Genomic DNA, 24,944 nt, shown 5'->3' on the forward strand with positions numbered 1-24,944 from the left:
CCATATCCATGTACTAAATGTCCCCACAGCCTTTCTTGACATGCCAGTAAATCATCATGGCAGAAGAACAATGTGTCTAAAGGGGTGCATTATAAGCTGAGCCGAGCATCCCCTTCATCATCTGTGAAATGCTGGAAGGTGTGAAATCAGTTAGAAACTGCTGGGCACTCAAGACAAAGGAAGAGAGAGAAGGGGGCAGGCGCATAACAGATGTCAAAACTGAACTTTGGACTGTGACATGACTGTGCAAAGACAGAGTGGAAGAAAAACACATGTCCTTGCTTCACCCATCAGTGGGTTTGGCACTGTTTGAAAGCGAGCTGGAAGAAACGCAGAAGCAGAGACTTGCATGCACTGGCATGCACACATATCTAGATGCCCTCTCTGGGCAGGAAGAGATTTGGCTTCCTCAAGGGAGGGGTGAGAGGAAACACATGAAAAGTTTTATAGGCAGCACAATCAGGTGGCAAATAGGGTCCCTAAAATGGTTGCAGGTTGATTTATTATTTATTAGATTTATACCCCTCCTTCCCTTCCCTTCCCTTCCCTTCCCTTCCCTTCCCTTCCCTTCCCTTCCCTTCCCTTCTTTTCTTTTCTTTTCTTTTCTTTTCTTTTCTTAACTCAGAGTGGCTCACATCTTTCTCCTCCCACTGCCCTCAATGTTATCCCCACAACAACAACCCTGTGAGGTAGGCTGGGCTGAGAGTCTGTGACTGGCCCAAAGTCACCCAGTTGGCTCCATGGCCGAGTGGTATGATCTTAACCACTGCGATGCACTGCCTCTCCTACATGACACTGTTACTGTTTCTGTGTTGGGCATCTGGTGAACTGGATTACTGTAAAAAGGAATGGTAGAGACAGAGAGGAGGGGTAGGCACTGGAGAAAAGGGATGGCCCTCCCCCTTTTCTTTCTGGTCCCACCCACTCTTGGGTTCAGCCCCATCCATTATCATCACGCAATGCACAACAAATTACCCATGAGGCCATACAGCCCAAGAGAGGGGAAAAATAGTTGTTCATCCCTGCAGTATGAAGAGATATTCTGAATGCAGGCTAACAGGGCTTCTCATTTCTCAAGGATTTAGCTAGATCTAAACCAAAACACAAGCAAACCCAATTCTCCAAAGCTGGACACAAACCATTTCCTTTAACCTCTTTCTGAAAATGGTAGCAAAGAGTGCACTAGGAGCTCCCTATGATCTATTGATGCTTTTAGCAAGGTCATGATAGTATCATCTTCTCATAAACTTGCATGAATTAGTTTCTATTTTATTTTCCTGGAAATTCTAGAAATGTGAGCCACAGGGGCTCTCTCTGTGTGGTGTGATCTGACACTAAGAATTCAGAGTTCAGAGCCTAAACTGTATATTCAGTACTCAGCTGCCTCGAACAGAAACATATTTGTTCTGTGTGCCACATGCAACCTGCCCTCTTGTATGTATTGTTCTTGGTGGTTCTGAGCAATGTTCCCCCAGCCAATGGCGATGCTGCATCTATTAGACATGGCTCGCATCAATGCCCCATTGTTCTGGATATGTAGGCTGGAGAAATATGGATGGAATTAGGATTGTGCCCGGGTTGGTGCAAGTGGCAAACAGATTACTTTCACCATCTTTTGCTGGACATTCAGCAAGAGAGGAACTGGAAAAAACCGTGCTCCCTTTTCATCCAGGACGTCATAGATGAGTGCAAGCAAAGTGCTCTGCAGCAGGACTCGGCAGGTGTCAATTCTCAGGCCTCTGAGAATCTCGCCCAAGAAGAGGTAAAGCCAGAGAGCGTTAAGACGGTGTCTGGGACTGACAATTCCGTCATGAGCTTCTTTAAAACACTGGTAAGACTTTGCATTAACTTCTTCCTCTGTAGAAGTGGCATCCACGGTAAACTAAGACTGCGGTCAAAACAACAAAGACTAGTCAAAGACTAGTGCATTATTCTGGCATAAGCTTTGTTGGTCTTTAAAGTGCCATACTTTGTTGTTTTCATTGCAACAGATGGCTGTTCTTCTGGAAATTGCTGTCCAAATGCTTTTTTGTGTGGTGCGGGGGGGGGGGTGAACACAATGGACGCTGAAAAGGTTTGAGGTCAATGTGAAATGATAAAAAGGGAAAATAGTGTGAGTCTGGGCATTGTTTTCCAAGGCAGGACACCACTTATAGGATTTGTTGTAAAAGAAGTTTTGAAATGCAAGTAAGTGCTAGAAGAAGGGATCTTACTTGTGTGCTAAAAGGGAGTGTCTTTTATTCATTAACCATAAAGGTCAGAACAAAAGCATCAATTACTTCTGTTTTTTCAACAGTAGCATTTCCAACGCTGCACAACTTTGCCATCGTTACAGAAGGAGAAGAAAAGCTATCAGACAAATGCAAGCTTCTTTATTTGGATATGCTGCCCACTGAGTTCAATGGCATTTACTCCCTTGTAAATATGGATGTTTGCACGTTAAAGCTGCAATCCTAAACGGATGTATTAGGGACTAAATCCCACTGATGATAGTGGAGCTCACTTCCGAGTAAACATGCATGGATGGCATTGTAAATCTAAATAAGACAGCAACATAAAATAAGAGGAGGTATTACCAAGGAAAGCAATCATTTCAGTGGAGCTTTGCAAGGCTTTCCAACATGTGTTTGGCTCTGTGTTTTAGCAACTTCTCCAGCAATATTTAGAACAGAATTTACTGATTTAGTCCACAGGCCATACAAAAGGAAACAAAATAAAATGCATTTAAATTCAGCATAAAAGTATGCACAATACTTTCATATTTGGTCTTTACTATAACAAAACTAAGAGTTAAGGTTTTTTTTAATTTAAAGCTATGATTCCACTTTAGAGTCATAGTGAAGGCTGCAATCCCAATATAAACACACACCCAGAAGTATTTCTGGGTTTATATCCAATTAGACATGCACGTCTAAGATTATGCTAATAGAAACCTATTCTGTCTAGTCTCTAAAAACTAAACTACAGCAGCCACCTTTGCGCATAGTGGGCATGCTTAGAAAAGAAGGTGCAGCCGTCCCGTCTCCTTTTTCCTTCCCCTCTCATCTGTCTTCTTCACCATGACAGGTGACTGTCCAATTTGTTCTTGAAGACGTTTTTATGACTTCCCTTGGTAGTCAATTCTAGGTCTGAATTGTTTTCACAGATTCTCTTCCTACCACTTACCTTGAATTCCTCTGTGTATTTTTAGGCTACTGACTCTTGCCCGGACTTTGTTTGTGTATTCTTAGTTTTAAACCTGAGGGTGTAAATGTTTTCTATTGGGCTTTAAGCCAAAACTGCTTTCACGGTTTGGTTTAGTGTTTAATATGGCACATTTTATGGATTGGTTTGTCTTCTTGAATTAAAAGGTTTCTCCAAGCAAGGCAGATTCCAAGGCCGATTCTGAGGATAAGGTGAGTGTTGGTTCCCAACAAAGAGGAATCCCTCTTTTTCCTTAGAATACCTGCTTAACTGGATGTCTTGGGATTTTTTCACACGTGTGGATCTCTGAAGCTTGCATTTGAGTTGGTATCAGGCAACGTTAAGGGTTTATCTGCAGTGTTATTGTGATGCGTTACTTCATTTTCATCTTGCCTTTCCTTCAAAGAGCGAAGAGTAAGGCACTTCTGTCTTTTCGTGACTTTGCCATGTTGGTTATGCCCATGGTCATCCAGATTTACAGCTGATGTCGTATTTTTCTGTAGATTGGCTCAAACTCATGCTACCTGATCAAGTCCCTGGTTGATGTTGTACCTATGAAGCCCCTCATTGTAAAGGGTGCGTGGCTCCCTTGTGATGGCTAGGCAGCCATAGGGTGAGTTCCTGGCTCCAACTGCAGAAATGAGATCTAAGATTGGAGCTGAGACTGACCTTGGAGCGCCCTTCCTCTGCTCTCACAGCTGGCACCGTTCTTTCGAAGTGCGACTGCAGAGCTGGTGTGAGTGGGCATTCTGGGAGGCAACTTCAGAGCTGGTGGGCACAGGGTTGGAAAGGGGAGGAGAGAAGTTCAGCTGGGATATGCAGAATCCCGTTGGTGTCTTGACAGCTCTTCCTCGTGACCAGGGGCAGAAGGTAGAGATGGGAGAAGTTGGCCATCTGTGTCATTTGCAAAGTGGGAGAAGTACAGAGGAAATCCCCACATCTAAGTTCCTCCCTCACTCAGTTGGATGTCTGTAATCTTCCAAGCTCAGTGGCTTAGGGGTTGCCAGAGTCAGAATAGGACAAGGGAAATGCAGGCAATACTCCTGCTCATCCATGAAGGTTACTTTGAACTTCTTATTGGGCAGTCTACCCCACAGAGTTGTTGTGCTGACAAAATGGGAGAAGAGAGGAATGATGCACACCACCATGAGATCTTGGATGAAGTAAAATAGCTTAGCCCTATCTTGAGTCTGGGACTGCAGGTGGCACAGTGGTTTAAACCACTGTGCTGCTGGGCTGGTTGATTGAAAGGTCGCTGGTTCGAATCTGCAAAATGGAGTGAGCTCCCGTTGCTCTGTCCCAGCTCCTGCCAAGCTTGCAGTTCAAAAGCATGCAAATGCAACTAAATAAAAAGGTGCCACTTCGGTGGGCAGGTAACAGCGTTCCGTGCACTTCGGTGTTTAGTCATGCCGGCCACATGACCACAGAGACTGTCTGCGGACAAACGCTGGCTCCCTTGGCTAGGAAATGGAGATGAGCACCGCCCCCTAGAGTCAGGCATGGCTGGACTTAACATCAAGGGGAAACCTTTACCTTTGATCTTGGATCTACCCCACTAACTATAAGTTCTGTTTGGTGAACTTTATTAGGGTCTTAATATTTTTCCCATATTTTAATGCATTGGAGACATATTTCAAAATGTATGCATCATGCAAGCACATGTGTGAGACAGTCAGCTTTGCCTGTAGCTCCTTGTTCAATGAATATTACTGGCACAACTGAGGGTTTTATTTTTGCTTTTTTAAAAACAGAAACCACCATGAGATGCATGACATGACCATTAGAAATAACCTTCTTGCTGTTTGTTTTGGCACAAGTCTGAGACTCCATTTCTTAAAAAGCAATTGACACAAAATGAGCCAACCAAGGGCCAACAAAACTGTTCCCACTGAAGTTAGGAAGCTTGCAAGTGTATGTAGGAAGCTACATACACACAGTAGAATCTTCCCTTTCATGTTTCCAGCAACAGGGATACACAGGTGTGCAGAATCTAATGCCTGATGCAATCTATTGCCATCATGACTAGTAGCCATTAATAGTCAGCAGCAAATGTATAGATTATGTGTGAGTCTTATTCTCTGGGCTGCAGGAAAGTCATATCCTGCACGGATAGTATGAATCTGGTTTCCACTGGGCCACATTATTGGTCTGCCTAGCTCAGTATTGTTTGCATCTTTGTGAGTTATTTATTTGCAGCATGTATATACTGCTCTACATCTAAACAAATTCCAGAGATGTGAACAATAAAAAGATTAAAAAATAAGGTAAAAAGCATAAAACAATGTGTTACCACAGGAACAATAAAATCATGTTTGGTCAGTAAAAGAAGGCTTCCTGAAATCAAGGGATTTCCAACGGTGCCAATTCAATTTCAATGACTGCCTGACCTCAACAGAGAGGAAATTCTGCAGAAAGGGAGCCACTGTGCTGAAGCCTCTTCTTCTGGTGGACTCCAATGGGACCAGAGGTCCAAGAGGAGCAGGCCATCTGATGCTCTGTGTCTGGGCAGGTTGGAAAGGGGGAGATGCTCACCTGGCCCCAAGTGTAAGGGCTTTAAGCACCAGCTTGGTAGCAAACGAGTCACCATTGCAGCCTCCTAGCAAAGGGGTTGACTGCCGAAAGGTGGCAGCTCCCACAAAAATTGAACTCTGCATTGTGCACCAGCTTCAGCTTCCAGAGCGGCCTTAAGGGCAGCTCCACATACAGTGCATTGTTGTGATCCAGTTTTTTGTTTACCAGTGTTTGTACCATCATGGCCAAGCTATCCCTGTCCAGAAGAGGCCATAGCTGGTGAACCAGTATATGGTAAAGAGCACTCTTATCTACCAGGATCACTTGGGATTCTGGTGACAGTGATGGATGTAGGAGTGCCACCAGACTATGGCCTGATCTTTCAAAGGGGGTGCAATTCTATCTAGTACAGGCACTGCACCTGTCTCCCAGGCTTGGAAACCACAGAGGGCTTCCATCTTGCCATCAGCTTCAGTTTATTGGTCCTCAACTTAGCCCGTCTAGACACTTTCAGAGTCTAAACACTTCCAGAAGCTCTCCAGTATCCTCCACCTGTGGAATATTTTTCCCCTTCATTTGGTACTCAAAATCTTCTTAACAGGAAGTACAGTTAATTGAAAATTAATTGTTGCAAGCCGTCCTGAGATGTTATACATAAAGGACGGCATATAAAAGGTTTAGATAGATGAATAAAATTTAACAATCTATCTTTCTTTGGGATTTTGCACACAGTCAAAATTTACACGTTTATGCCTCACGCTGTGCTTCAGAATATGCGTTGTCCACAATAATATTCCTCACTCAAATGATTATACAGAAGGGACTGTTCTAAGGCCATCACTGAGAAGGTCTTCTTTCTCTTCTGTATAACAAGATCTAAATTTATTATTCATTTTTATTTTATTTAGGAGATTTATAGGCCATCCATCACTGTCATCCCTGGACGGCTTACAGTATATTATAAATCCTAAACAAAATAAATTGGCTACACCGCAACCGAGTATAAATGGCAGGCACATCTTAATGTATGGGTAGGATTGTCCATACAATCCTATAATCCATATAGGATTTCTCCATATAATCTAGTTCCAAGCTATTTGGGCTCTAACCTTCAGACCAGGTCTTTGAATTGTTGATGGCTCCCCTTGAATCAAAGGGACTTGCATCAGTGTAGTTCCCTAAATGTGCTTGGGCAACCATGAAGTTCATCGAAAACTTACCAGATTTTCCTTAATGCGAAAATGTCAAGGCATGCAAACTTCCTTGAAAAATGTCTTGCCTACTGGTATTGATTTCCCACTGCTGTGGGAACCATAGGAGAGTGCTGGATGCATTTTCAGTTGAAACTATGCAGGATTGTTATGACACTCAACATGAGAATTGATCGGTGCACCACGTGAGCTCAACATGTGGCTTAGAACATGTGTCAGAACAGTCTTCACTAAGCTGGAATGGATTTCTATGGCAAGTGGGTGTCCCCCTGAAAATCAGTAGGTTTCCCTAAAGGCAGAATGTTTGAACAGGGCATATAATGTTTCTTATATGTAATTGTGCACGTGATATTGGAAATCATTCCAAGCTATTACCTTAAGCGTATGCTGTTGGAAGATGCTGTTTTGGTGTGGAGAAACTGAGCAATGATCAGTCAAAAACTGAAAATTATAGAATTTTATATAATATAAAATTCTCGTTAATGAGCCAGGGTGGGGGGATATGTGGACTTGTTTATGACAATACGGTGTGTGTCATTTTGCTGATGGATATTATGAGCAAAAGGAAAATGCAGCATGTAATGGAGACTCAGCTTTGAATGATGTCGCTCAAAGGGATCTCAAACAGGCCAAGGTGGGCAGCTTTCAGAGAAGACGGCGGCTGATGCCCTTGTGAAAAGCTCCAAGAAAAAGAAGCCAGACAGCCCCAGATTAGGACACAGTACCTTTAGCAAACTGTTTAGGCATAAGGTTGGTATTGGAGAGTAAAACAGCCACCACCCTGAACCCTGAATTGCAACAGAGGAGTCTTAAACTGAATGAAAAATCACAATGATTGGACTTAATAAAGAGCAAAATGATGCCAAGTACATAAGTATCCCCCTCAAAAAAATCAGACAAAGGAAAGTGTATCAAGTCTTTTAGAGTGTGAAAATTTGTATCTCAAGTAACATCTGTGAATGCAGTGTTCAGGGGTGGAAAGAACCCGCTGGCGACACCTTAATGTCCCTTTCCTCTTCCCCTCACTAACAACACCCATGTTGCTTTCACGCAGATCTGACAAACAATTTGGTTCTAAAAGTTCCCTTTGCAATTATGCTTAGCATGTGAAGTGATGCATTTAAAGAGTTCCAAACAAATTGACCTATTGGATCTTAATTGCCATTGCAGCAGGAAGGCAGCACAACTTTTATCCTCATGTTGCAGGAGGAGAGGAGGTATGAGGTTGAGAACGTGCTTCAGCTACCAAGAGAAGTCATTCATGTCTGAATGTCAAATTTCCCAGCTTGGTTTCTTATCGCATTGCTTCCATGTTATATTTCTTCAAGATATTTTTACTAGAAAAGTGTGGCTATGTTTGGATGGCATTTCTTGGTTTCACATGTCTCTATGAACAATCTATTTTCCCTGCATGGAGCACCATTGCAGACACTGGTGAACAAGCCAGGAGGTTATGTTCTGCTAACTATAGTTTCCTGTTTCTTTTGAATAGAAATGCTATGATTAACAAATTCAGGAAAAGCCAGGATATTAACTGTGATACTGATTTCCTATTCTGGTTTACTCCAAAGCTGTAAGCCAGAAGTTCCTGGTTCATAAGAACAGTTAACATCTTGGTTTGTTTGCCAGCTCCCACAGAGTGGGGTAAAGATTAGAGCTTATTAAGCTGTGATATGATCATCCAAACCCTCTCCATGTGAGTTCTGAAAAACCTTTACAGGCACACATAAGTTTTTCCCTATGGGGCAAATAACAGCTTTGGAGGTGGCTTTGGAAATTGTTCAAGAAAATGGTATTAAATCCCGCTTGAAATTCTGGACTCCCAATCCAAGTCAACTTCTCCCAAAAAAACACAGTACTGTTTATTTTGTTTTGAATGTAGAAGGATGGTAAATTCAGCCAGGGATCTTAATGTATAGTCTACTTTGGGCACAAGAAGCAGAGGAGTCCAATAGATGCAGAAGAGAATTTTGGTTGCGCTTGTTTCAGCCTAATATCAAGTAAGACTCATTTACATTGAATTTGATGAATACTCAGGAGAGCCCTCCTTCCAAACACATCACAATCCATCAAAAATGGGCCCTGACTCACTTTATATATTGCCATATCGCTGCTTGAACATCAAGCGTGCAACCGAACCCCTTCTGTGTTAACAGGCCTTGCAAAAGAGATCTTACCAGTAGGTTATATTTTTTGGCTTTGACATGCAGAGATGTGTGAGTACAAGAGAATATTATGCCTTTCTTATGGCAATCCATTATTTCCCTCCTTTCTTATATTTACATCCACTCAACAGATGTAGTTAGATCCCTCTGGTGTTGCTTATCTCCCATAGAGCCCAAGATGGTGTATACTGCACCTCTTTGTTAATGCAGTAGGTTGGTTCTGCTTCTAGGTGACCTTCATAACAACCTTTAAAAGAGCATAAGAAAAGAAGAAGATCAAGCAGACCAAGTGTTGGCCAACCTGCTGCCCAAAGGAAACCTACAAGCAGGGCATGACTGCAACAGCACCCTCCCACCCATGTTCCCCTGCAAGTGGAGGATAGTCTACTAAATCCCACTACCTAAGTTTACTGGCTCCGGTAGTGGAGGTAGCATATAGGCATCAAAATTATTAGCCATGATGCTAAATTGCTTTATTCTTCATGAATGTGTCCAGTTCCCTTTCAGGGCATCCAAATGGGTGGCCATCATTACCTCTTGTGGAAGTGAATTCTGTAATTTAACTCCTCACTGTGTGAAGAAGGGCTTCCTTTTATTTATCCTGAATCTCCTACCACACAGTTTCATGGGATGACTAGGGAGAAAAATGCCTTCCAATCCACTTTCAGATTAAACAGGGGTCTCAAACTCGCGGCCCGCGGGCCAATTGCCGGGACAGGCGGGGGCACGGGGGAGGGGCCCTGCGGCCTTCAAAGCGCTGGCGGCGCCTGGGCCGGCCACGGGATGAGCGGCCCACCACCACCGCGGGGGTGGAATACTGGATGCAGCCCAGCCGCACCCAGACTCTACTTCCAGCGGCCCCCAGGTCAGTTGAGTTTGAGACCCCTGCGATTAAATATAGCAATAATGAACCAAATTTTTGCAGTGTTTCATCACTGGACAGTGGGGAGTAAACATTGCTTCTCTCTGTTTAGTCCCTGGTCTGAGAAGAATAGGGTCCTGTATTGACGAAGAAAGTATGGGTGATGCTTGCTTTCAAAGAGTCATTTTAGCCAACTCTTGTTGTCAGGAAGAGAGTCATTAACTCTAGTCTGGAGTTTTTCTGTTGTCTTTTTTTTTTTTTTGGCAGTCTTAAAGAATTCCCAGTTACTACTATAGAAGCAATTAAATATTGAACTGTATCACAGAATTATTGAGTTTTTGAATTGAAAGGGATCTTGAAGGTCATCTAGTGCAAACTCTCATTCAGTCTTGCAACTACAACATCCCTGACTGTTACCCACTCAGCCTCTTCTTAAATATATCTTGCAAAGAAAAGTCCTCCATTTCCCAAGGCAGCTTGTTTGGGTGTCAAAGAAGCACAAGGAATAAGAGTTTGTGGAGCAGAGACTCTGCAGGTGAAGCATTAACAACAAAGGACCAGAGCAAGTGCCTGGTTGATGCTGCGAATTTTGTCTCTCAGATTTGGGTTAGTACAGAATTCTATCCATAATGCTATTGATATAATATTGGATTTGAATGTAAATCAATATTTCCTTCATTACTATATGGAGGTCTGGAGAAAAAGAATGCCAGCATTATATCCTGAGGAATGCATATACACAAAGATCTTTGACTTGTGGATGGAAAATTAATTACTGAATGCAGAAATTCTATTTAGACACCCACACGGAATTTTTGAGAGCATGGGGTCTTATATAATAAGAACATTTATTTGGAATATGGGCTGGTGCTGGAAAGCTGCTTAGGTTCATTAAATAACATTAACAACATATCTGATGTTGTTTTTTAAAAATGAAAGAAATCACCCATCCCCCTAAAGAGGAATGAGCTATAGATTTTCACAACAGCTATAACCACCAGAGTTGTGGGGGCGGGGATGTAAAGCTATGCTCCTATTCATACTCTTAAATAAATCATAGTTTTTATGCTGGAATTAATATAACTAGGATCAACTAAGGGAAAAGATGCCCTCTAGTATGTTGTCTGTGTGTGCAAGTGTCAAGCTTCCATCAAATAATTACTGATATTATACAAGTTTTAAAGTTTTTTTAAAATGAAGTATTTCAGGCAAGGAATTGTCAGAGATTATATGACACGTAAAGAAGAAGAAAAAAGTGTGTCTCACATTTCCTCTTTAGTGATATTCAGGTTGCTTCTATTGGGGTGATCCTTTACACATCACAAAAAGGAAGACATGATAGGCTAATTTATAGCATAGATGCAAAAGTAGAAAGCATATTTCAAGCAACAGTGCAATGCATCTCACCAGAACGGGGAGGACCATGACCAGGGGCCTCGTGTGCCTGCTCGTCTGTGTCCAGGTGCCAACTGTGGTTGTGCAATTCAGTGCTCCACTTCTCCCTTTGGGGCTGCTTTTATTTATCTGTTTGCTTGTTTGCTTGCTCCGTTTCTATACTGCCCAATAGCTGAGGCTGTCTGCTTCTACACGATGCTGCTGTGGGACCATATCCAGGCCCCTTTCACAGAATTGTATGGGAAACAAGACAACATCATCTCCCACTCATCACTTTCCCATGTTTTCTTACCACTTCTTAAAGCTAAAGGCCTGTTAAAGAGGCGGAAAAAGACAGGACAGTGGCACAATGTCTTCTGAATGCTTCCCTCTGTCTGGAAGCGCTCATCTGTGAACCAGACTTGCACCAAACAGCCCTTCCAATAGGCTATTATGCTCTGCAAAGTAGGATACACGGTCCCCCTGTGATACACATCACATCAGGTCTCACAACAGAAGGAAACACATGTTCCTCTTGGAATGTTAGGAGACAGCACAGAGAACAGCATCTGCTACTCAGTCATGCCTCCTGTTTTCTGGTATCCCATAACTTTGGTGGTGGAGATCACTTCTACTTGAAGTCTTAAAGAAAACAGTGGAGCACAAGAAGTACCAATAGCTCATGTTTCCTCTCCTCCTCACAGCTCAAAACATTGGAGACCAACCTCATTTTCTTTTCTCTTCCCAAGCTGACATGGTTTTCAGGCCTCCATGTTGAACCCTAATTTCAGCCCCAAACCATTTTGTCTTTACAAAGTTAATATCACCAAAATAACATTGATACTAACCACTAGCAACTTCCATTTTGTTGCATGGGTTCAAGTCAGTAGTTCATGTGTTTAAATTTGCAGTAGCAATTATGAATGCTTGCCACATTTCCAAAAATAATCCCTGCAGTAGGGATTTAGGGTGGAATGGGAAATGTTGTGAAACATACAACCTTGAAACAGTAATGGGTGAAAGTGGTAAATAATGATGTTCATGTGGCGGGCAGCCCCTTCCCACAGGTTGAAGCGGGTAAAACTCATGCTGGGTGTAGCCAAAAGGGGATAAGTAAAACAACTGATTCTGGTTTCTATAGGTAAAGGGATCTAGGATGCCACTGGTGTTCATACGTCCATTTTCTTTTGGTGGCTTGTGCAGAGAAGACATCACAAGAACATGGGAAGAATCGTGCTGAATCAGACTAAAGGCCCATCTGGTCCTTCATTCGGTTTCCACAGTGACCAGACAGATGCCTGTGGGAGGCCCATTAGCTATAATATATATTTTATGACTAAGTGAACCTCTCTGTGTTCAATCTTTAAACATGAACCCAGATATTTCCTGATACTATGAAATGATAATGTCTTGAATGATTCACCCGTGTATATGTGTTTTCCCCACTTTTAGGCAAAGAAAGATGCCCAACAGACAGCAAATACCAAAGTGAGTATCGCCATCAAAAAGCACAGATCTTGGACGTGCTTTTTGATGTGACTAAGATGTCGATTGCCACGCTGTGGCCATGGCCTGTCTCCTTTAATCCTGCGATATATGATGGCAAACGTGTGAATGAATGACTCTTTGTAAGGTGTAGATGTGCCATGTTGTTATCTCTTTTTTCTTCCCATTGTCATTACCTGTAAGATGTTCTGCCATTGGCAATGCTGATGATCATTGGTTTTACAAATTCTTGCATGTGTACCTTCTAGAGTACTGAGAACCTTGATACAACGACTGTTGTAAAATCGGAAACAAGCATCCCTCCATCACAGGAGATTCCAACAACAAAGCAGAACACAAAAGCCCCTGAACCTGTCACACAACAACCAGCAACAGCAGCTGTGGTTATTACCAATGAAACTCCAAAAGAGATTACAAAGGAGAGATCCTCTTCTACTCCCACACCTCTAAGTAAATTCTTCTGGAAAAAGGTACATGAAGGTTTTAGATCATCTTTTACCTAAGTAGTTAAATTACAGTTATGTTTATCATTAGAACTTTTCTTTTTCATTAGCTTTGCACTGGTCGAAAGCTGAGAGAGATCTTAATGCTTATTGTGTCGTATCAAGGCCAAATTTTTAAATGTGCACTTGTTCTTACCAACACATACACATTTATTGTATGGCAATTCAGAATTACTCATTGAGCAGAACTGATGCTGAGCTAAACAACCCGATGTCTTGTCTGTCTCTTATGGATATCCTGGCCAGTCCTGCAAGCTCACAGTAAAACCAATATAGATATATCAGTAGGCATAACTTTTAATTTTTGCAAGATGATTTACGCTCAAGCAGTGCCCACCAGGAAAACTCCCACTACCAGCTCCTTTTTGCTTTTTGCTATTATTACTATGGCTTGGCAAAGCATAACATAGCTAATAAATTATGTCTGGACATTTTCTTTGAAGAAAAGAGGTGCCTGGAATTTCCTCACAGGATACAATTGCTATCACTAGTGAAAATAAACCCTCTGCATCGACATAACATGACAGCCAAAGTGCATTTGGGCAACAACCATAGCAGCACAAGTTGGATTAGGATCCTCTATAATGCCATTCCTATTTTGTTTTCTTAAAAATTGTGTCCTGGAAGACAGCCTCCACCTGATTGGCAATAGTGCTTTGGAAGAGAACCAAGTTTGACTTGCATGTCTGAGTTGGAGAAATAAATGTTATTACTATGGGAAGAAATGTAACTGCTAAAGTAGCTTCTTGTGTAATGGCTATGAAGAAACAGCATCACGGATAGGCTGGTTAAAAATTGCATTTGGAGAGGGTGCATTTGACAAGAGCACTCATATCAATATTAGTTGTTTTAAAAGTAGGAAAGCTTCAATCCAGACAAGACGGAGGTTCAATCCAGACAAGACGGAGGTCCTGTTGGTTGGCGGTTCGGGCTTCGGAGAAGGTGACCTGAACCTTGTCCTGAATGGGGTTGCACTCCCTCCTAGGGACAAGGTCCGCAGCTTGGGAGTGCTCCTCGACCCGGAGCTTTCACTTGAAGCTCAGGTGACAACAGCGGCGAGGAGCGCTTTCCTCCAGCTTCGGCTGATTCATCAGCTGCGCCCCTACCTGGAGTACGACTGCCTTGCAACAGTGACTCATGCGCTGGTGACTTCCCGTCTTGACTTCTGTAACGCGCTCTACGTGGGGCTACCCTTGAAGACGGTCCGGATACTTCAATTGGTTCAGAATAGAGCTGCCAGGCTGCTGACGGGGACTGGACGTTATGTTCACATGACACCAGTTCTCCGTCAGCTTCACTGGCTCCCCATTGAAGTCCAGGCCCAATTCAAGGTGTTGGTAATGACCTATAAAGCCCTAAACGGCTTGGGTCCTGGTTACCTGAAGGAGCGCTTACATCCATATTTGCCCAGTCGCCCCCTGAGATCGGCGGGAGAGGCCCTTCTCCGGGAGCCCTCCGTGAGAGAAATTAGGAGGGTGGCTACTCGGAGAAGGGCTTTCTCAGCGGTGGCACCTAAGTTATGGAATGCGCTCCCCAGAGAGGTCCGCCTGGCGCCGTCGTTATTTGTTTTTCGGCGCCAGGCTAAGACCTTCTTATTTAAGCAACATTTTAAATGCTAAATACAATTGAATTTTATCTGGCCAGGGCGGCTTATTTTATAATGTGAGTTTTAATTAAGATTATTTTATATGGATTTTAACTTGTTTTATCTATGTTGTAAGCCGCCCCGAGGCTTCGGCGAATGGGGCGGCATAAAAATGTTTTAATAAATAAATAAATAAATAAATAAATAAATAAATCCTATTCAAGTTTGGGCAGGAAAGGCCTGCACCTCCTGGCTCTGCTGGCTGGGGCATGCAGGGAGGTGTAGGGCTTTTCTCGGTCCAAAATTGCATGGGATGGCATCCTAAATGGCCTTTTTTGAGCAATTTCATTGGAATGTATTGGTTGTAATACATTTATTTAGTAGCTGTGGTTAAGTGTAGGATATTATTTTGGATTGTGTTACGTATTTTCGGGTTTCCATTTCTGCCATCAGGATTATTAAATTGCATTCTGCTTAAGAAGAAAAATAAACTTTAAAAAAGGCAAGGTGATGATATACTGACTGGAGGTTATAATGAAGAATAATCATGCTAGCTCTTTCTAAATTTGCTTTGTGGAATCATGATCACCACCTATATATTTCTTCCAGTGAACAGTCTTCTCAGCTTAGCTGATGGAATATCTATTTCTACTACTAATTTGGTCAATGGCAAAATTGCCAATGATTACTTGACTCTTGAATTTAAAAATAAAACTAAATGTTGTGATGAAAACAAGGAGCTGCTGCCAAAAATGGCATTTCCATGTTGAGGTTCCACTTCTTCTGTAATTATTTTGCAAATCTTATCCAAAGTTCAACATTATAACATTATGAGTTTCCTCAGTCTTGCTCACATACTTGGCAGCCATGGGTCATTCAGAGGTCAGAACCATGGTAAATTTTATAACATCATGCTGTGGAATCTGGGGAGACAGTGATACAACTCCAGGCTGCTTTTGGGTTGCAGCCTGGAGTTCATCCTGATGTGTCATTCTTCTCCCAAGAACTGATCTTGTGGGTTAGTTCAACAGAATTGCCCTGTTTTTGCCTCCTTGCCTTCAGTTTGGAGTAGTCTCCCAGTGCCCACCAAGGAAGAACATCACCACAACCAAATACTATTGCTAGGTTTGGGACAAACCCTAGAAGCATCCATCCCTTCAAAATCTAGACTTTCTGTCATGCTTGGCTCAGTCTTGCAATTAATTTAATTTAATGCACTGGCATTGCATACAGGTGGACTCCATCTAACTGCTGATAATATACCATGTCTGGAGTAAGTGAGTTCCACCAGGCATGTCACAGCAAAGTAGGTGAATTTGCTACACAACCAACAAGTGCTGCAATAAAAATATTTTGCACCTTCACATCTTGCATATATCAAGTACTATTTAAATCTATTTCAGTTCCATGTTGGGACCCAACGAAATCTGGGAAAAAAATCAAAGCAATTAACTCAATTTTTAAACATCCACAGAATTAGTTACAGCTTCAGTGGGGGGAGTGATTGTGACTGTGTTGGAAATCAGTTGGGAAAAAGAACTTTGAAACTTAAAGCTATTTAAAGAGACTTCAGCTTACTGTAAATATTTCAGTTAAAATTTAGCATTTCAGTTAATTTAATTTTAAGTAGATTCAGCTACAATAAACAATACTGGCTTGTGGTTTATGAAAGAAAGTAAAAGCTTCATTCTCAATTGTTTAAAGTGTTCAGTGAACTTGAATCTTAAAATAAATAAAATATAAAGTATTATATGGATTTATACAGATATTTAAAAAGCTATAAACAGTGGAGATTATGATAAGCTGAATTCCTGAGCAACTGATATAGACTATTGAGTCTAGAGAAAAAGAAAATAATAACAAAGAAGTCATGATTTAATATGGCTATAGTGCTCCCTCTGTTGGATAAATGATGTATAGCCATTTTAACTTGGTGAAATAAAGCTCAATGATTTGATATGGATATAGAGCTCCATCTGCTGGATGAATGTTGAATAGCCATTTTTTAATTTGTGGGAATAAGTGATTTAGTTGGATTTTGAATATTGACTTGTTGGTCTTAAATTGCTAATGCTGTGAAGACAACCACAATAAAAAAACTCACTCTGTCTGGACATGTGAAATAAGAAGATTTGAGCTACTAGATTAACACGTACAGAGTGAAGAGAAATTTGAAGGATACACAAGGAGCGAAACAATGGCTGAAGAAAAGATATTGAAATCTTTTAAAAAGATTCTGGACTCAAGTATGAAAGAATTAAAATAAGATAATTCTCAGTAATTGAAATGGATGAAAGAGCACTTGTCAGAGGATATTAATGAGCAAGCAAAGGCTATTAATCAGATAAAAATTGAAAATCAGAACGCTTTTACAAAAACGATGAATCAAATGAAGGTGATGGAGAAGAAATGTGAAGAAACAGAGATGTAAGCTAATACATTAGACATAATTTGCCATTTTGGAAAAATAAAAGCTGGAGTAAAAGGGGATTGATTTGGAGATCATAGAAGGAATTTACAATTGAAAAATACATCACAATGACCATCAACAGAAGAAAAGCAACTCAGAAGTGAAGTGCTTGCATGGTTTAAAGAAATCATGCCAGATGAGAAATGAGAAGAAGATGATATAGACAGAATACATTGTGTTGGCCTCCAACTTCAGGTTAGACTAACTCCGAGAGATGTATTCTCCAACTTCTATAAGAAGGAAAAGCTGATAAGAAAGTTGAGTGAAAATTCAGGTCAACTAAAGTTTAAGAATGCACCTATTCAAAAGTTTCAAGTTTTATGTTTCCAGGCTATTTTGTTTAGATGTGCGTTACAAGCATTTAAGAATATTTTGTTGAAGAATAATATTAAATATACTTGGGGATACATGGAGAGTCTGGCATAATGGAAAATATTACAGAATAGAGTCACTGGAACAAAGTTTAAAATTGGCTCATGAATGAGGACTTATGGACAAAGATCAGTGGAAGAAAGAAATTGAAAAGATGGGCCAGAATAGAAGACAAGTTCAAGAATTCACTTCAACAGAAGGAAATAGAGTGGGACAAAATATTAAAGAATAGATGAAAAAAATATTAACAAGTAAGGAATTGCAAGGAATTGGAAAGTAAAAGGTGATTATTAAATAGATGACTGATATAAAGATGTTTGGAATATAACTATTATTCTGTGTCCTGCACTCTGGTATCGCCAAGAAGAGAGCTTGACCTTCCTCTTTGTGACTGATTTTGAGGTACTTACAGAGGAATATCATGTCCTCCCTCAGTCTTCTCTTCTCAAGGCTGAACGTGCCCAGTTCTCTCAGTCTCTCTTCACAGGGCAGTGTTTCCAACCCCTGGATCATTTCTGTTGACCTCCTCTCGACCCTTTCTAATTTTTCTGCATCTTTCTTAAATCCTGGTGCCCAGAACTGGACAAAATATTTCAGATGAGATCTGACAAGTGAGGAGTATAGAGGAACTACTACTTCTCATGATTTGGAAATAATACTTCTGTTAACGCATTAATACAACCCAAAATAGCATTTGCCCTTTTGGTGACTGCATCACATTGTTCCCTCATATTTAGCCTATTGTCCACAAATGATCTTACATTAAGTAGCAAGAATTTTTGGTCCTGGTGGGGTAGCACCATTATTATTGTATTATTTAATTATGCTTATTATGTTTAATTAATATTTTAAAAAGAAGATGGCAGAGAATGGTTTCGTCTTCTCTTCCATGTGCTGCTGCATGAGATATCTAGACATACTTTTCCAGAACCCCTGGTTACAGCATCATTGACCAAGGGGCTCAGGAATCAGGGGAGCTGGTTTTCAGGTGGGCATGATACCTGCTAACTGTCAGGCAGGAAATACTGAACACAGCTATATGAAACCACCTCATATAAAGCCAGGCATTCTTGCTCAGTGCTGACTAGTCTAACTGGCAATGGCTTTTCTGGGTTCTGAGCAGGATTCTTTTGCTTCTGCTCCCTGGGATCTTTTCAGCTGGAATACCAAGGACTGAACCTAGTGCCTTCTGTATCCAAAGTTTCCCCTGTATTATGGCGCTATGGGACCTTTGGATTAAGCATTGCATATGGGAAAAGGCGGGGGGAAATAATCAGTTTCTACCTCCTTCCAAGATGACATGTAATAAAATCTGGCTGGCTGGCTTTTAAAATTTTGAAACAAACATTTATACTCCTGTAGATGATGATGATGATGAACAGTTTTGGTTTATTGAAATACATTGCTGTGAAAGAATACCTGTGCCATTTCCTAACATTTGTTACGAATAACTTGCAGACTCCAACAGATGACATAGAAGTGATAAATACTGAGAGAATTGAAGCATCTCCTGAAGTCCCAGCTAAAGAAGAAACCAAAACCCCAGAAGCTGCAGAAACAAAGTCCAAAGTAGATGAGAAACCTACCAAAACAAACCTGAGGAAATTCTTTAAATTGGTAAGAACGATATTTTTTTCATTTTAATTTTCATGTGAGAGAGATATGGTCCAAGAAGAATTAAAATAGCCATAGACTTCTGTTTGCAGTTATTCATTAGGTGTGGTGTATTGCTGGGTACGCACACATGGGTTGGGCCTGTACAGAACATCAAGCCAAGCAAACCTGTTTTCCCTGTTTCTGGTTTGTTTCTCTAGCACCCATTTTGCTAGTCTTCAGAGCAGTTGCATTTTCAAGCTGCTATTGCTGGACATCTCTTTCTCAGGGCAGACACCAGAACCAACAAGCCAGGGATAAGCCACAGTGAACAGCATCCTTCTGATGCAACATGGAAACTCACTTGTGAGAACACTTGTGACTGAATTAAATTTAACATGGTTGTTATACAAAAACATGGAATGCAAGTATATGCTGTTGTTAAACTATTTAGCCCCACAGTGCCTACCATGACTGACAGAGGTCTTCCCAGGACTCAAGCCTTGGACCTTCTGGGATAACACTTAATTTTGGTGATCTTTCCCCCCATACACCAAATCAAGTAGTCCCCAAGTGAACTCATAGCAAAGGACACCCAAAGACATTGCGGCCAATGGGAAGCCTAAAGTGTAGGCTTGATGAAGAGAGGAGTTGCCAAATTCATACTAAAAGGGCATGGTAAGGAAAGTCTTCCACAGGAAGCTTCTCCACCTTATTCACAAGGGCTAAGACAAAGGGGCCGCCTAGGTTCACCTGCTAGTTATCTGTAAACGCCGCAGAAACACGGCAGCAAAGCTTGTCATCCTTTGTTATTTTAGTCAGTCAGGAGCGATGCAAGGGCAAGTCCTTCGGAAGAGGTAAATGGGCAAGTGCCTGATTGCCAAGTAAGTTCACGGCTCAGTCAATCTTTCTTGGTGATGGGTTCTGCCGAAAGTCCACGCCTGTAGAATTTTCCTTGCCTGGTTACCCTAATGATGGTGTCATTGATTTGCACACGGCATTACATGCATCCTTTGACCTCTTGTATTTCATTCTGTCTTTCTTTCCTAATCATGTTTTGCTTTTGAAGTGGCACTGTTACGTTAAAAAAGAAAGAATAAAAAGATCTTTGGAAGCAATTCTATTCGTGATGAACCTAAAATGAATCAGGTAGAAAGTGTTGCACTGAATCAAGTAGAAATTGGTATAGTGCAGTCCTTGTAGAGGCAGTGCAGCATAGTGGATAGAGTGTCAGGCTGAGAAGTTCCAGGTTCCAGTGCTCACTCAGCCAAGAAACTCTTGGGTGGCTTGGGATCAGTTGTTGACTCTAGGCCTAGCCTACTTCACAGGGCTGCTGTTGTGAGATAAAATGGAGAGGAGGGGAACTTTGCAAGCTCCCTTGAGTTCCTTGCAAAAGGAAGACAGACAGGGCATAAATGTTATAATGACTATTACTGTTGTTGTTGCATTGCATTTCTATTCTCTTGCAAGGAGCCCTCAGCAGCTTACATAGCTCCATGTTATCCTCACAGCAACAGCCCTGTGAGGTAGGTTAGTCTGAGAGCGACTAGACCAAAGGCACCCAGTGAGTTTCATGGCTGAGTGGGGACTACAACACAGATTCCCTGGGTCCCCAGTCCAGCACACTCACGACCACACCACAGTGGCTCCTGATCATCTGGAACACATGGCTTGAATGTTGCTAGAGGAGAACATTTTAGCAGAGAACATGGGCAGTAACAGCCACCTGCTAATCCTTTGTGGGAAATGGTCATTCCTTGTCCTGCTACTGAAGCCCGATGACCTAGGAACCCTATAAGTGCCATCAGGGGTTCTAGAAAGAAGAGCCGGCAGTAAATGTAACACCCTGCCAACTATAAGGATATACCAAATAAATCGGACAGGTTTAGTATTAAGTTCTGCACACAACACTGTCAGTGCACTGGGCCGAGTGTTTCCTGGCCTTAGCTTTTCCGCAAAGCCTTAAATTGAAACAAGGCCTTTCAGGGACTGGTGCTCATATGCACCCTGCGCAGAGTGCGCAGTCGCCATGCAACTTTATTTCAGCTCATGGTGGTCACAGTGCAGAACATGGAGAAAGAGGGGAGCAGTTGCCTGGCGTCCACAGCAGCATCCAGAGAGCCCTTGTTCAGGAGTCCCTCAGGGCAGCTGGTGGCAGGGTGGCCAGTTGCTCCTTCAGTGGGACCATCCCTGCTTGGATGGTCTGCTGTGCTCTCACTCTTGAGGACTCTTTACTGGAGTGCAGTAAAGCAAAGATGCAGGCATTGCCGATGACATTCGGCTCTCCCATCCATGAAACTCTTGCCTCCTGCAGCTCCAACAGCAGCCTGTCTCAACATGGCACTTCTCAGATTTCTCAGCCTTCCAGACCAGCACCTCCAGGGGCCTAAGCAAATTGAATGTGGAATACATGTAATAATAGTGATAAAAGAATTAAAAATCACGAGAAATGTTAGGAGCTCGCATTGTACCCTAGCTGACCCATAAGCATGGAAAATACGACAACCGGTGACCCACCTTTTAAAGGCTGGCCTTGCTTTCAGATGTCCAACCTTGGCATAATGTCCCAGAAGTCCTGCAATGGCTTAGATGGGAGAGATAACTATTCATTCTGTGTACTTTGTAGTATGGAACTAACAGTGCCATTTGGTTTCTTATTCTTTTAGAAACTGTATAGTTGAAGTGTGAATCCTTCTGATCCTCACTCTTTCTCTAGATTTTGGTGTTTTGTTTTTCCCTCCTGTTATAAGGAACTGCTTTGGAATTGTCAATGTTTTCCAAAAAAAAAAAAGTATAAATAAATAAATGGCCATGTTTATTCCATTTGCAATTTCATAAAGAATGTTCTGTGGCATTGGATTTGATCAAATCATGGCTTGTCAATCTTCTGGTGGAATATTGTGATTTCATACAGGGGGAATTCTGTTCTTACCACCTTTCCTTCCTATAGTTTGGTGTTATCTCTCATCTTAATCTGTCCAGTCTCCTTTTTTCCTCTCTCTTCTGGTTCCATGCTTCATTCCTGCTTTATCATAGTGCCATTGTTTGCATGCATGTATGTAAAAGGCCTGTTTTCCTAGGGCTGTGTCCAGATGCCAACTTCCAGGGCTTCAAATACGATGTAGCAGACAATGGGGAGAAGGGGACACAGTCCAGCATAGGAAGCTGCTTTCTCCTAAGTCAGACCATGGTCCTGTCTTCTTCAATATCACCTGCTCTGACAGGTTACAGCAGTCCAGGAACTTTTTTCAGCCTTACCTGGAGGTAGCAGGAATTGAACTTGGGGCCTTCACCATACAAATGATGTGCTTTATTTGGAAACCCAAGAATCATCAGCAACATGGAAGGCAAAACACCTTCTGCGCTCATCCCAGGCAGGTTCCTGTGGATCAGTGGTCAGCTAGCATTGACTTAAGCATCCCACAATAGAGCTCACCAGGCTGTGGAAGATTGTGACCAGGTGACTGCTCTGTTCTTCCATTGCTATCCACCTAGTTCTCACCTTTCCAGGGTTCTTTACCTTCAATTCAATAGAACGGTCCTCTGGCAACCCTTTACACTGAGGACTGTCCTCTGTAAAAGAGGATATATAACCAATTGACATGGTTAAAACCTTGCCACAGCCACAAAGAGCTCTTCCTTGGCCTCATAACCTCATTTACAATATGAAGTTATAACTACAGAGGGCTGCTTTACATGGTTGCTGCTATTATTCTGATGTCATGTGTGCAACAACCTTTGAGCAATCAGAAGTATGCTAGAAATGTCAGGAAATGCCCATTTTTTTACATACCCCAATGCCAAAATAAGAGCCATCTGGACACAGCCCCATGTCAAATGTCTTTCCTTTTTTTCCCATCATGCAAGAAGTCAAATAAAACTAGAGAACTGTGTAAAAGGGGGAAGAAAAAAAAAAAAGAAATGCTTTGCAGAAAACCAGTTATGCACTTTTGCTCACATGAGTAGGCCTGCAATTGCAAACAAGCAACTCTTGTGTGTAATGGTGACAGACTCCATTCCATGTTAATATGCCGGACAGTTCAATTAAATGCAATTTTATTGGAAAGTAGGCCCGGCTGCAGCACCAGCATTAATGAGTTTGCATAGATGGCAGCCTTCAATCTACTGGGTAACTGATTTTTCCTACCCACCCACCCATTATTTGGCTTGCAGGGAGGGGAACTTTAACTTTCCTAAGCTGAGGAGCCCTGCCAAATCAAATGCATTTCTTATTTTAAGCAAAAAAGAAATAACTGATGTTTGAAACTGCTTTAGACACTGGACTTCACAGACAGGCCCTTCACCCAGGCTGAGAACAAGGAACCTGTGGGCGAGAAGACTCAAGAGAGCTCAACAGAGAAGCTGAGCATGCAGAAAGGAAACCCACAGGAAACCAGCAGGAACCAACGGGAAGATCAGCAAAATTCCAGAGAGCAAGAAACAGCTGAGACAAACTCCCTTCAGAATGGAGGGGATGCTGCGAAAGAAAGCACTCCCAAGAGGGCAGAGAAGAGGCAGTCACTTGGAGGGTTTTTTAAGGGTCTTGTACGTTACCTTTTTTCTTCCTTTGGTGATCCTCACAGAGCCGCCATTCCTGGAAACTTTCTTATTTGGCCAGATTGGGGCTTAATGTCAGAATGCTTCCAGGGCTGCATGCTAAGCCAGAAATGGTATGTGAGGATCTAAATGCATTTGATCCTATTCAAGAAATGGCGATCGTTTTAGGAGGCCCTGGGCAAGCTGCCTCCTGTAGCTCTGCCAGTAAATGTATCAGGAGGTGAGTAGAAGTGGGGAGAGGTCACAGCACTCAACCAGTGTAGCAAAGAAAAGGGCTGGGCAAAATGGCACCCACCGCGACCACCATCTTTGTTTCCCAGAATATTTCCGGGTCAGTGAAGATGGTGTTGGCCAGATTCTTATCCAGCCTTCCTCTTTGCTTCACTGGGAACAACTGTGAATTGTCTTTAAAAAATTATTTTAAAAAAGAAGTGAAGAGAATGTTAGCTACCAGACTCAGTCATGCAAATGTTCTGTGGTAATTTCCAACACTAGGCCTAGCAAGGATGGGCAGTATCATAGCGAATACATACTGAAACCATAAAAAGTAGTCTTGTAGCATCTTAAATGCTAAGATTGATTGTGGCATACACTTTGGAAGACTAGAGCCTACTTCAGAGGAAAGTGGGTGCCGGCACACAAAAATTCATAGCAAATTTCTTTGAACTTTTCTGCACAAGGCTGTATCTCCTTTTGGTTTTGATGCAGAACTGAGATCTAAGCACAACTGAATACAACTGCACATCTGGACAGTCATGTGAACTGGATGGGGTCACTCAGTGTCCTGCAATAGCTGGGAGTTGGACTCAACAGCCTTCTGGTCCCTTCCAACGCTACTGTTCTATGATTCTAGGAAGTATTCCCTTCCTTGCTTTTCCAAGACATTTCCTCTAGGTCGCACTGTGGTATAGCAGAATAGCATAAACGCACAAAAAGAAATAGCATTTTTTCTTCTTTCACAAGTTATAGCACAATTTCTCTGCCAAAATGAAAAACAGAAGTGAATGGAAGGTTGCAATGTCATCTGAAGAACTCTTAAATAACTGTGAAGA

General features: G+C 42.0%; 1 protein-coding gene across 1 annotated transcript in view; it reads left to right on the plus strand.

Annotated features, from left to right (window-relative positions):
- BCAS1 (brain enriched myelin associated protein 1) overlaps positions 1-24,944 on the plus strand; it is a 52,151-nt gene that overhangs the window by 21,136 nt on the left and 6,071 nt on the right. Inside the window, exons 4-10 of the mRNA XM_044455565.1 lie at positions 1,673-1,831; positions 3,351-3,395; positions 7,521-7,655; positions 12,759-12,794; positions 13,061-13,282; positions 19,201-19,359; positions 23,611-23,880. Of these exons, the coding sequence (XP_044311500.1) occupies positions 1,673-1,831; positions 3,351-3,395; positions 7,521-7,655; positions 12,759-12,794; positions 13,061-13,282; positions 19,201-19,359; positions 23,611-23,880 (1,026 nt within the window). The remainder of the gene's footprint in view (positions 1-1,672; positions 1,832-3,350; positions 3,396-7,520; positions 7,656-12,758; positions 12,795-13,060; positions 13,283-19,200; positions 19,360-23,610; positions 23,881-24,944) is intronic.

This window comes from Varanus komodoensis, unplaced genomic scaffold, assembly GCF_004798865.1.
Source record: "Varanus komodoensis strain SLA01 unplaced genomic scaffold, ASM479886v1 scaffold8, whole genome shotgun sequence".
Taxonomy (NCBI): Eukaryota; Metazoa; Chordata; class Lepidosauria; order Squamata; family Varanidae; genus Varanus; species Varanus komodoensis.